The 14413-nt window shown below is 44.6% G+C and overlaps 1 protein-coding gene across 1 annotated transcript in view; it reads right to left on the reverse strand.

Moving 5' to 3' along the window:
• Positions 1 to 14413, reverse strand: part of LOC124795372 (probable cytochrome P450 301a1, mitochondrial) — a 338959-nt gene that overhangs the window by 59590 nt on the left and 264956 nt on the right. Inside the window, exon 7 of the mRNA XM_047259378.1 lies at positions 373 to 574. Within this exon, the coding sequence (XP_047115334.1) occupies positions 373 to 574 (202 nt within the window). The remainder of the gene's footprint in view (positions 1 to 372; positions 575 to 14413) is intronic.

Consider the following 14413-nt stretch of genomic DNA (forward strand, 5'->3'; position numbering starts at 1 on the left):
TCGAAGGTAGATTTTTTTTTTTGAAAAGGTGATTAGTGTTGGTATAGTATTACATCTAGTAACCTGATAATTGTAATAATTGCTTTGAGGGAAGGGGGTGGAGTATCTTCAGTGTTAGCAGTTGATTTAATTGATGTCATATCGTTTATAACCGTTAGTGTACATATTTGTGACCGCTTGTGAAGTAAAATAAAGAACCTTTTAGTAACTGGTGCGGTAAGTGATTGACTCAAAATGTGTCGTTAGAGAGCCCTGTACGTGTTCTCCTCCAAACATATACTTTCTGCTCAGAGTTCTAGCAGCAGATGGAAGCCTTCCGTTCTCAGTGCAGCGGATCACACGAGACGGGGCCAGCTGGTGAGCTCCACTTACTGGTAGAAGTAGTCCTGCGCTTTGACCATACGCCTCCAGTTGGGCGTGCTGATATACCGCCAGGGCGAGGGCTGCACGTCCAGCTTGAGCATGCAGTCGAACACGGTGTGTGCCGCCTCGATCATCCGCTGCGGTTCCGAGTCTGGGGGCAGGTTACCCTCCAGACAGCCGAGGCGCGTGTCCAGGGCCACCAGGGAAATGGCTGTAAGAAAACAATCACAGGTAGTGGAGATGGGATCAAACGCAAAAATTCAGTTCTGAACAGTATGCATCAAGCAACAATGGTAAATGGCCTCACGTCCCAGGCAAATGGCCTCACGGCCCAGGCTGGAGCTTCGCCAAAGGGTTGAGGAAGATTTCCAAAGGTCTGATAGGAACCCGAGAGATAAGGAGAGGAAGATGACTGGGAAAATTATCAATTCCAAAACTGGGAGTGTACTCGAACTGAAGTTCACTCTGCCTACACTGATCTGAATTCACAACAAAATGACAAGACTAATTATACACTCATCAGAAAAAGTTTTGCATCAGCCATTTATTTCGAAATTCATGGCACAAAAATTAGCTGCAAACCCAATGTGTTTATTCATTTGCATTGTGTTCAGGTCACCAAATTAAATCAACAAACATTTGTGTAACGACAAAACTGTGTGTCAATAAAATTCTTCTGGGCTGTTGACCGCATTGTCAAGATATAAAATTGTCCGACGTTTCGGCCACTATTGAAAGAGACCCACCTCAGGACTGTGCTGAGCAGATTGCCATCGGACATACACTACTGGCCATTAAAACTGCTACACCTCGAAGATGATGTGCTACAGACGTGAAATTTAACCGACAGGAAGAAGATGCTGTGATATGCAAATGATTAGCTTTTCAGAGCATTCACACAAGGTTGGCGCCGGTGTCGACACCTACAACGTGCTGACATAAGGAACTTTTCCAACCGATTTCTCATACACAAACAGCACTTGAGCGGCGTTGCCTGGTGAAACGTTGTTGTGATGCCTCGTGTAAAGAGGAGAAATGCGTACCATCACGATTCCGACTTTGATAAAGGTCGGATTGTAGCCTATCACGATTGCGGTTAATCGTATCGCGACATTGCTGCTCGCGTTGGTCGAGATCCAATGACTGTTAGCAGAATATGGAATCGGTGGGTTCAGGAAGGTAATACGGAACGCTGTGCTGGATCCCGACAGCCTCCTATCACTAGCAGTCGAGATGACAGGCATCTTATCCGCATGGCTCTAACGGATCGTGCAGCCACGTCTCGATCCCTGAGTCAACATATGGGGACGTTTGCAAGACAACAACCATCTGCACAAACAGTTCGACGACGTTTGCAGCAGCATGAACTATCAGTTCGGAGACCATGGCTGCGGTTACCCTTGATGCTGTATCACAGACCGGAGCGCCTGCGATGGTGTACTCAACGACGAACCTGAGTGCAAGAATGGCTAAAAACGTCATTTTTTCTCATCATGATGGTCTCATCCGTGTTTGACGACATCGCGGTGAACGAACATTGGAAGCGTGTATTCGTCATCGCCACACTATCGTATCACCCGGCGTGATGGTATGGGCTGCCATTGGTTACACGTCTCGGTCACCTCTTGTTCGCATTGACGGTACTTTGAACAGTGGACGTTACATTTCAGCTGTGTTACGACCCGTGGCTCTACCCTTCATTCGATCCCTGCGAAGCCCTACATTTCAGCAGGATAATGCGCGACCGCATGTTGCAGGTCCTCTACGGGCCTTTCTGAATGCAGAAAATGTTCGGGCCTTTCTGAATGCAGAAAATGTTCGACTGCTGCCCTTGCCAGCATATTCTCCAGATCTCTCACCAATTGAAAAAGTCTGCTCAATGGTGGCCGAGCAACTGGCTCGTCACAATACGCCAGTCACTATTCTGATGAACTGTGGTATCGTGTTGAAGCTGCATGGGCAGCTGTACCTGTACACGTCATCCAAGCTCTGTTTGACTCAATGCCCAGGCGTATCAAGGCCGTTATTATGGCCAGAGGTGGTTCTTCTGGGTACTGATTTCTCACGATCTATGCACCCAAATTGCGTGAAAATGTAATCACATGTCAGTTCTAGTATAATATATTTGTCCAATGAATACCCGTTTATTATCTGCATTTCTTCTTGGTGTAGCAATTTTAATGGTCAGTAGTGTATTTATACTCGTATATTGACAGTGCGGTCAGTAACGTACGAAAATTTTATTGACAGGGACTACGGCCCGGGAAGCCTACGCTTCCATTCGACAAAACCGTCTGTTTCCCATGGTTTTTACACAGCACTCGTGAGCAACTACAGTACAGAGTGGAACGTCCCCTGGCTCGAATGCAGGCTTGAATCCGTCGTGGCATTACGTCAATGAGATCATCAACACAGCCCTGGCTCAAATTGTCCCACTCTTCAATGGATATTTTGCGTGAGTCGCGCCGTGTATGTGGTCGTTGTTGACGTCGAAAACAGCTCGCTTCAATCGGCGTCACACATGCTTGATTGGGTTAATATGAAGGAAACATGCAGGCTACTCCGTTCTGGTGATCCTACCATGCCAAAGGAATGTGTGTCACGAGAACAGAATGATGAGCAAATGAGTTATCATCCATACAGATGAAACTGTCACAAGAGTGTTGGCAACATGGTTCCATTGGTTGGTTCCAGAACCTCGTCCATGTGCTGTAGAGCAGTGACATTGCCGTCAACAACCGTGAGAGGTGTACCATGGCCCCACGAAATGCCACCTAGGAACATCACTCCACAATCAGCTTTTTGCATATCTGGAATACAGTATACGAGGAGTTCAATATTACCAGCCTGTTTTCAACACGGTGCCTCAGATTATCAGGGTACAAACCGATTCAAGCTCAGTCCATAAATCGACATCGATCGTGGGGCACACTTCTCAGGATATCTTGTCCATCTGGAACGCAGTCCATTGCGTTGTGGTGTACGACGTGCGACGTGGTCCTCGCCATGCCATGACTGGCATCGTGTAATCGTCTCCTAACACCTGGCATCTTGTAATCGTCTCCTAACAGTCTGATGGGAAGGTGACGTTCTGTAGCCTCTTTGAACGCCAAATTAAGTTGGAGAAGCATTGAGCCCACCGTTCATTCGATAGAAAAGTCGTAGATATCGATCATCCTGTGCAACTGTCGAACTTGGACAGTTTGTGTGATGTAAGTCCTCAACACTACCCGTCAACTGGAACCGATCCCATGTCCGCACCACACCATTGTGTCTCGGGTGCACACGTCGGGCAACTTCCCTAGTTGACAAGCCTTCTGCTCGTAACGTTATGAAGCGGACCCCATCACTGGTTCAAATGGTTCAAATGGCTCTGAGCACTATGGGACTCAACTGCTGTGGTCATCAGTCCCCTAGAACTTGGAACTACTTAAACCTAACTAACCTAAGGACATCACACACACCCATGCCCGAGGCAGGATTCGAACCTGCGACCGTAGCAGTCGCACGGTTCCGGACTGCGCGCCTAGATCCGCGAGACCACCGCGGCCGGCCCCATCACTGGTCACAGTGATGGATGCTCACTCTACTCTTGTACATAAGTCTCTAATGCGTCGCTGCTGTTGCTTTACTTTCAGTTGAAATGCTGGAATGCATTCGAGCGTGGCAGCGCTCTTGGTAATTACATGTTTAAAAACAATGTCAGCGCCGACCTTCTGATTGGTACAAGAGCAGTCACAATAGCAACACATTTGCAAGACGTATTAGGGTGATGCAACACTTTTGTTGATGCATGTATTGTATCACTGTTGATGCATGTATTGTATCACTGTTACACTTACTCAGAATAAAATTCTGGCTCTGTGCCCAACAGAAAAAAAAAGCAGCAGCAGCAGACTCCAAGTCCCTATGAGACACTGTGGTCAGAAAAGTCTCGCCCCCTCCTCCCAGAATTCAGTCAGAAAATTGTAAAGAACTGACGTTGAGAACACCCTGTCCTCTGGTTCTGATTCCAGACCACCGCTCTCCCCCCCCCCCCCTCCCTGCCCCCCCCCCCCCAATACTTTGCCATCTACGTGGAGAGAGAAAGATTCTTTCGATTGGCGGTCGGTGATGCCTGTGGTGTAGTCTTTTCATATCTTCTCCCACAGCTTGCCTCTCAGCTTAAAGCATTGCTTCAGTTATTGTAGCTTGGTGCATGATTTTATTGCCTAGTTTGTGTTCTGGCTCCCGGCCAACGTAAGCAATAGTCAGCTCTTTTCATAGCTCCAGAAACACACGAAAAATCAATTTCCTTCTTTTTTTTTGACCATTGTACCATTCACGTTTGGTTGTCACAAAGAGCAGGTGTAGGGTTTGTTAAAACAGATTCTTCTCTGTCCCTTATGTTCAGCATTTAGTCTCTAGCTCCCGTAACACACAGCACATGTGCCCATTACTGTAAAGATTTATTTCTCAGTTTTTTGTATGATAATTACTCTTCAGCTTCGAGAACGCAGCATACGCTGAGGTGACGAAAGTCATGGGAACCTCCCAATATCGTATCAGATCTCCTTTTGCTCGGCGTAGTACAGCATCCCGGCGTAGCATGGACTGAATAAGTCGTTGGAAATCCCCTGCAGAAATATTGAACCATGCTGCGTCTACAGCCGTCCATAATTGCGAAAGTATTGCCAGTACAGGATTTTGTGCATGAAATGACTTCTGGACTATGTCGCAGAAAAGTTCGATGGGATCCATGTCGGGCGATCTGGATGGCCAAATCATTCACTCAGAGTGTCCAGAATGTTCTTAAAACCAATCGTGGACAGTTATGGCCCGATGACTTGGCGTCGTTGTTTAGAAACATGAGGTTCATAAATTCCTCCAAATTATCTCGAAGTAGCTGAACATAACCATTCCGAGTCAATAATCGGTCCAGTTGGACCAGAGAACCCAGTTCATTCCATGTAAATACTGCCCACACTATTGTGGAACCACCACCAGTTTGTGCAGTGCGTTGATGAGAACTTGTGTCCATGGCTTCGAGGGGTCTACGCCACACTCTCACCCTGTCATTAGCTCTTGTCAACTGAAATCGGACTCATCTGACTAGGCACGGTTTCCTAGTCGTCTGAGGTCCAACCAATATGGTCACGAACTCAGGAGAGGCACCGCAGGTGACGTCGTGTTGTTAGCAAAGGCACTCGCGTCAGTCGTCTGCTTCCTTAGCCCATTAACGACTAATTTTGCCCCACTGTCCTAACGGCTACATTCTTCGTATTAATTTCTGCCGTTATTTCACGCAGACTTGCTTTTCTGTTAGCACTGACAACTATGCGCAAACCCCGCTGCTCTTGGTCGTTAAGTGAGGCCGTCGGGCACTGCGTGGCCCATGGTGAGAGGTAACGCCTGAAATTTGGTATTCTCGGCATACTCTTCACACTGTGGGTCTTGGAATACTGAATTTCAAAATGATTTCCGATATGTCATATCCCACACATCTAGCTCCAAGCACCATACCGCGTTCAAAGTATGTTAATTCCCGTCGTGTGGCCACAATCAAGTCGGAAACCTTTTCAAATGAATCACCTGAGTACAAGTGACAACTCCGCAAATGCGTTGCCCTTTTAGGAATATACCCTATGTACACGATACTACCGCTTCCACCTCAGTGTGTAACACCGATAAACGATAGATTTATGTATATTTCGTATAAGTTCTCTGCTGACATTGTGCACCAGAGTATCTGCACAGTCAAGATCTTTGGTTGAGTAAATGTGTAATAATTATGTTAGTTATTTCGGCGTTTTAAGAAATTATATTGTAACTGTACCTCTGGTTTCATATGTACACTACTGACCATTAAAATTGCTACACCAAGAAGAAATGCAGATGATAAACGGGTATTCATTGGACAAATATATTATACTAGAACTGATATGTGATGACATTTTCACACAATTTGGGTGCATAGATCCTGAGAAATCAGTACCCAGAACAACCACCTCTAGCCGTAATAACGGCCTTGATACGCCTGGGCATTGCATCAAACAGAGCTTGCATGGCGTTTACAGATATAGCTGCCCATGCAGCTTCAACACGGTACCACAGTTCATCAAGAGTAGTGACTGGCGTATTGCGACGTGCCAGTTGCTCGGCCAGCATTGACCAGACGTTTTCAATTGGTGTGAGATCTGGAGAATGTGCTGGCCAGGGCAACAGTCGAACATTTTCTGTATCCAGAAAGGCCCATACAGGACCTGCTACATGCGGTCGCGCATTATCCTGCTGAAATGTAGGGTTTCGCAGGGATTGAATGAAGGGTAGAGCCACGGCTCGTAACACATCTGAAATGTAACGTCCACTGTTCAAAGAGCCGTCAATGCGAACAAGAGGTGACCGAGACATGTAACCAATGGCACCCCATACCATCACGCCGGCTGATACGCTAGTATGGCGATGACGAATACACGCTTCCAATATGCGTTCACCGCAATGTCTCCAAACCCTGATGCGACCATCATGATGCTCTAAACTGAACCTGGATTCATCCGAAAAAATGACGGTTTTCCATTCGTTCACCCAGGTTCGTCGTTGAGTACACCATCGCAAGCGCTCCTGTCTGTGATGCAGCGTCAAGGGTAACCGCAGCCATGGTCCGAGCTGATAGTCCATGCTGCTGCAAATGTCGTCGAACTGTTCGTGAAGATGGTTGTTGTCTTGCAAACGTCTCCATCTGTTGACTCAGGGATCGAGACGTGGCCGCACGATCCGTTACAGCCATGCGGATAAGATGCCTGTCATCTCGACTGCTAGTGATACGAGGCCGTTGAGATCCAGCTCGACGTTCCGTATTACCCTGCTGAACCCACCGATTCCACATTCTGCTAACAGTCATTGGATCTCGACCAACGCTAGCAGTAATGTCGCGATACGATAAACCGCAATCTCGATAGGCTACAATCCGACTATTATCAAAGTCGGAAACGTGATGGTACGCATTTCTCCTCCTTACAGGAGGCATCACAACAACGTTTCACCAGGCAACGCCGCTCAAGTGCTGTTCGTGTACGAGAAATCGTTTGGAAAAGTTCCTTATGTCAGCACGTTGTAGGTGTCGCCACCGGTGCCAACCTTGTGTGAATGCTCTGAAAAGCATCACAGTATCTTCTTCCTGTCGGTTAAATTTCGCGTCTGTAGCATGTCATTTTCGTGGTGTAGCATTTTTATTGGCCAGTAGTGTACTACTCTGTGAATGTAGTAATTTGTAAAAACTCTGTCTATTTTATTGCTCCATAACTATGGAAGCTAAAAATAAAATATGTACTAAAACCCCGCCGCTACGGAAGTAGTTTGGTGGGACTGTAGAAGATGGACTTGACGCGCAAGGCGCTTGATTTCTTTGTGGCGTGTGGGATGTCCTAGTTCTGACCGTGATATTGAATGGTCAGCAGCAGCCTTGGTTATCTATTGTGGTTAATTTGGATATATATATTGAGGCAAGAACAGCTTGCGATTGTAAATTAGCCTCGGGTGGAATGTAAAGTGGTCTATCTTCGACCATAATATAATTATTGGCGCTGTTTTGTTAAATTTAGGGTGGCAATAATAGTTATACCAGCGCGTGGCTAACATCAAGAAGCATGGGGTTGCTTTACGGCCAATTTTGTAGCCACTGTAATTCGCCACAAGCGCCACCAGCTGCAGCAGTACTGTTATCTAAATATGTAAATCCAATGGACCAGGCACTATATATTGAATTGTAAGTTTTATTGGAACTCACAACTTACGTGTGTGCACCCATTATTATCCCCAGTCACATTCGTAGATAGGGTCCTTTCCAAGTGAGCTAAGTCCGAGTGTCCTGTTTTCTATCAAACTGACAATTCTGGCACTGCAACATTTTGCAGTCTTATTAATTTTGTGGAGTATAATGTTTGGTTAGTTTACATTACAAAATGATTTACTCCACATAATTTTTCATCTTAAAGTTTCCTACAGTGTGTTAATAAAGAAATCTTTATCATTAAATAGGAAGCTGCCATTAAAATAATCAATGACAAAAATATTAAGTTCTTATAACTACCTGTAAGTAAAAGCTATAAAAAGACAGCAGTATTATTTATCTTTGAACAGGTTTGTAATCTTGTAATTGTTTATTTCTTTGTGTACATCGTTTTACATGAGTTTTTCAAGTTATGCAGTCATTTACAAAGCCATTTTGACTTTTGAGTCCAATGAGAGACTAGTTGCTAGGTCCCCTCGTTAATTGTTAAACAATGTTTGCATTAATCATTAAACTTCAAGTTGTTATTAAAGCTATTTGCCATTTTCTTAATTTTGTGTGTTACCGTTTACAACCGATTACGGTTCTTCAAACCACACCAGTTTAAGGGATCCCATAAGCTACTTGTGTGATGTATGAAAGTAAAGACTCCTTCTGAGCAAGTGTAGCAATCAGTACAATCATTTATTCTTCTTCTAAATAATAACTGTACTGCCCATTTGTATAGAGTAACTTCATGTGAAGATTTGTGAAGCCCATAGTAATCAGTACTGTTTCAAAATCATGATCTTTTTTGTGATCGTTAATTAAAGTAATAGTAGTTCGTGCTATTGCCAGTCAGACTTTGTTAGTAAACCTTTCTGTATTTGTTTATTATACTACGTAGCAGTTTTTGCCAATATAAAGTGTGTGTATTGCTGCATTTATTGCCCATTCTATGTTCTGTTTAATGGTTAGATGTGTGTTTGGTAGGGCCAGTAACTGTATAATATTAAGAGTAACTGTGTTAGAAAAGATTAGTTAGGGTATAAAGTGAGGTTAGTTTTCTTAGGCGAAGTTTATTTCTGCTTTGCCATAAAGCTTGATACCGCATTGCCTAATTAGGCTGACGACCGCATGTATATATAATTACGGCTTACTTTCGTATTGGAAGAACGTCAGTTCAAAACCCGTTTACTTTGCTATTGTTACTGTTTCACTAACTTGGCGATTACGATATTATAGTTAGATTATTTGTCATAGGTACTGTCACGGTCAGGCTAAACCTTCACAGGAGATTAACATTATCAACGATTGCCAGTTTGGTAAGGGCTGGTACTGTTACAAGTGTGCATGTATTGACTGTTTCAGAGCTCCTTTTGATTATAAAACTATGAATACCGTCGTTTAGTACAACCCTTTCGGTTGACGTTGCACTCGACTCTCCAAGATCCCACGTTGGTGTCAACGTTTTAAATTCTTGGAATCCTCATTCACTAATTCTAAATTAAAAATTCACTACGTGATTCACAACCATCTGGTGAGCAAGATGTATGACACAGGAGAAATACCCGCAGACTTCAAGAACAATGTAATAATTCCAATCCCGAAGAAAGCAGGTGTTGACAGATGTGAAAATTACCGAACTATCAGTTTAATAAGTCACAGCTGCAAAATACTAACGCGAATTCTTTACAGACGAATGGAAAAACTGATAGCAGCAGACCTCGGGGAAGATCAGTTTGGATTCCGTAGATATGTTGGAACACGTGAGGCAATACTGACCCTACGACTTATCTTAGAAAATAGATTAAGAAAAGGCAAACCTACATTTCTAGCATTTGTAGACTTAGAGAAAGCTTTTGACAATGTTGACTGGAATACTCCCTTTCAAATTCTAAAGGTGGCAGGGGTAAAATACAGGGAGCGAAAGGCTATTTGTATAGAAACCAGATGGCAGTTATAAGAGTCGAGGGGCATGAAAGGGAAGCAGCGGTTGGGAAGGGAGTGAGACAGGGTTGTAGCCTGTCCCCGATGTTATTCAATCTGTATATTGAGCAAGCAGTAAAGGAAACAAAAGAAAAATTCGGAGTAGGTTTTAAAGTCCATGGAGAAGAAATAAAAACTTTGAGGTTCGCCGATGACATTGTAATTTTGTCAGAGACAGCAAAGGACTTGGAAGAGCAGTTGAACGGAATGGACAGTGTCTTGAAAGGAGGATATAAGATGAAGATCAACAAAAGCAAAACGAGGATAATGGAATGTAGTCGAATTATGTCGGGTGATGCTGAGGGAATTAGATTAGGAAATCAGACACTTAAAGTAGTAAAGGAGTTTTGCTATTTGGAGAGCAAAATAACTGATGGTGGTCGAAGTAGAGAGGATATAAAATGTAGACTGGCAATAGGAAGGAAAGCGTTTCTGAGGAAGAGAAATTTGTTAACATCGAGTAAAGATTTAAGTGCCAGGAAGTCGTTTCTGAAAGTATTTGTATGGAGTGTAGCCATGTATGGAAGTGAAACATGGACGATAAATAGTTTAGACAAGAAGAGAATAGAGGCTTTCGAAATGTGGTGCAACAGAAGAATGCTGAAGATTAGATGGGTAGATCACGTAACTAATGAGGAGGTATTGAATAGAATTGGGGAGAAGAGGAGTTTGTGGCACAACTTGACAAGAAGAAGGGACATGTTCTGAGGCATAAAGGGATCACAAATTTAGCATTGGAGGGCAGCGTGGAGAGTAAAAATCGTAGAGAGAGACAAAGAGATGAATACACTAAGCAGATTCATAAGGATGTAGGTTGCAGTAAGTACTGGGAGATGAAGAAGCTTGCACAGGATAAAGTAGCATGGAGAGCTGCATCAAACCAGTCTCAGGACTGAAGACAACAACAAGTCTATTGCTACCCTTTTTATGGGCAAAATACGTATTGAAACCTCTTTCCAACATAAGTTTACATAAATAAAAATGTTTAAAAGTTATCGAAAAAATTAAGTGGTCAGTTAATTTTGAATCGTCTTTAATCGACATTTCGCCTAGCGCCCTCAAAAATTTCTTGGGAAAAACGCTGGGAAAGCTAACTTTACAATACATGCACCATCCTCAGAAGCTAAAAGCCTTTATTAACAAATGATTTAAATGAACTCGATATTACTATTAAAAACGCTGAATATTGTAAAATCATTAAGATTGCAAATGGGTGGTGGATATCGGATTTAGGTTATGACACGTTCGATATGTCCGTCATTACTCGCGATGATGTGGCGCAGACGAATAATGAAAATCTGCATGAACCGTTGGTGTCGGAACATCGATGCTGTCTATGACCACCTGAATGGCCGCTTTCAGCTCAGCAATGATTTTGGGGTTATTGCTGCACACCTTGTCTTTCATAAGTGCCACAAAAAGGAGTCACGTGTGTTCAGATCTGGAGAATATGGCGGCCAATCGAGGCCCATGCCAGTGGCCACTGCTTACCCCAGAGCCAAATTGCGGTTCCCAAAGTACTCCTCCAGGACATCAAACACTCTCCTGCTTCGATGGGGTCGAGCTCCGTCTGGCGTGAACCACATATTGTCTAATCACAGTCACTTTCGATAATGAGGATGAAATTACCTTCCAAAACCTTCACGTACCATTCCGTAGTCACCGTGCCATCAACGAATATCGCACAGATTATTCCGTGACTGGACATTGCGCACCACACAGTTAACCGTTGAGGGTGAAGAGACTTCTCGATCGCGAAATGCGGATTCTCAGTCCCCCAGATGCGCCAATTTTGCTTGTTTATGTCTCCATACTAATGCTTATTCCCATCATGCTCCGCGGCAAACCGTGCAGTTTGAACGTCCTAACGCAAACCGTTCAGAAGTTATGACGGTCTTATTTCATACAGTTCGATAATTGTCACCCTGTACACTGCACTTGCTAACTGGTTTCAGTTCGTTGCACCTCCAGGTTCTTATTTAATTAATTCTTATTGAATTAATTATCGTAAATGACACTTACTAATATCTCTGTAACGTGCGCGGCTTTTGGAGTATAAGAACATTCCAAGCAGCAATGGACTTGCCTCACCACGCGCTCAGTTTGATAGCTTTAGAACTACAATGAGGTGAGAGAAGTTGCGGGAATCCTTGTAATATCGCGTCGGACCTTCTTCTGGCCGGCGCAGTGCAGCACCTCGATGTGGCATGGACTCAAGAAGTCGCTTGAAGTCCCCTGATGGAACATTGAACCATACTGCCTCTATGCACTTACGTAATTTCGAAAGTGCTGCCGGTACAGGATTTTTGTGCACGACTTGACCTCTCGATTATGTCCCAAAATATTTAGTGAGTGGCCAAATCTTTTGCCTTAATTGCCCAGAAAATTCTTCAAACGGATGGCGAACAACTGTGACTCGCTGACAAGGCGCATTGTCATCCATAAAAATTCCATCGTTGTTTGGGAATATGAAGTCCATACTTATTTCCAGTCAATGATCGGTTGAGCTGGACCATAGGTCCCAGTCCATTCCATGCAAACACAGCTCATACCATTATGGAGCCACCAACAGCTTGCACAGCGCATTGTTGACAACTTGAGTCCATGTCTTCATGGGGTCTGCTCCACACTCGAACCCTACCGTCATGTCTTACCAGCTGAAATCGGGACTCATCTGATCAGGTCACGGTTTTGCAGTCGTCTAGGGTCCAATCGATATGGTCACCAGCCCAGGAGAGGTGCTGCAGGCTGTATCCTGCTGTTAGCAAAGACACTCGCGTCGGTCGTCTGCTACCATAGCCCATTAACACCAAATTTCGCAGCCCAGTCCTAACGTACGCGTTCGCCGTACGTCCTACGTTATTTTTGCGGTTATTCAAAAGGGTTCAAATGGGTCTGAGCGCTATGGGACTTAACATCTGAGGTCATCAGTCTCCTAGAACTTAGAACTACTTAAACCTAACTAACCTAAGGACATCACACACATCCATGCCCGAGGCACGATTCGAACCTGCGACCGTAGCGGTCGCGCGGTTCCAGACTGAAGCGCCTAGAACCGCTCGGCCACAATGGCTGGCCTATGCGGTTATATCACACAGTGTTGCTTATCTTTCAGCTCTGACAGTTCTACGCAAACCACGCTGCTCTCGGTCGTTAAGTGAATGCCGTCGGCCACTGCTTTGTTAACGATTTCGGAGATATAATGCGTCATGGGTCTGGCTCCAAATACCAAACCGCGTTCCAAGTCTTCATGCCCGCCGTGCGGCCGTAATCACGTCGCAAACCCTTTCACATGAATCACGTGAGTATAAGTGACAGTTCTGCTATGCACTGCCCATTTATACCTTGTGTACTCGATACTACCGCCGCCTACATATGAACATATCACTGTCCCGTGACTTTTGTTGCCTCAGTGTAATGTATATATGAAGACAGTAACTGTTCTCGAAAGAACAGATTACTGTTGTTGACCGTGCAGCTTTTCCATGGAATAAATGATGATTAATTGAAACCCTCAGCTGCCGACTGGTGTTGTTGACATACCTCGATGTGGACAGCTAAAAATGTGTGCCCCGACCGGGACTCGAACCCGGGATCTCCTACTTACATGGCAGACGCTCTATCCATCTGAGCCAGCGAGGACACGGGTGAATAGCGCGACTGCAGGGACTTATCCCTTGCACGCTTCCCGAGAGACCCACATTCCCAACTGTCCACAATTCTACATATGTAATTTACCTTACAGACATTTTCCCATTCACTCATTACTCGCGCACGCTTTGACGATTCCCGTAAGAGTTTGGGCAACCTGTGCGCATTCGCAGACGAAGGTCAATGGCTGGGTAGCCTGTAACTATATATATGAAGACAGTAACTGTTCTCGAAAGAACAGATTACTGTTGTTAACCGTGCAGCTTTTCCATGGAATAAATGATGATTAACTGAAATCCTCAGCTGTCCACATCGAGGTATGTCAACAACACCTGTCGGCAGCTGAGGGTTTCAGTTAATCATCATTTATTCAGTGTAATGTAGCGTTACCGGATCGTACGATGCTAAATGCTCTAGACTTTTATGTAGACATATTTCACTTTTGTGAGCAGACACAGCTCTGGTTCCGTGCGTGCGGATGTGACATATCTAGGCGGCAGGGAAATCTGTAGCATGTTCAGTGTCTGCCGCGCCTTCCTGTTTAACGGGTCGCTAGGAACCGTGATTGAGCTCCACCCCATGAACTCAACTGCAGTCACCCCCCTGACAGGCGCATACGTTTAAAGTGTACGTATTTGTGCGCATCGACAGAACTGGTTATGT

Source organism: Schistocerca piceifrons, chromosome 4 (assembly GCF_021461385.2).
Source record: "Schistocerca piceifrons isolate TAMUIC-IGC-003096 chromosome 4, iqSchPice1.1, whole genome shotgun sequence".
Lineage (NCBI taxonomy): Eukaryota > Metazoa > Arthropoda > Insecta > Orthoptera > Acrididae > Schistocerca > Schistocerca piceifrons.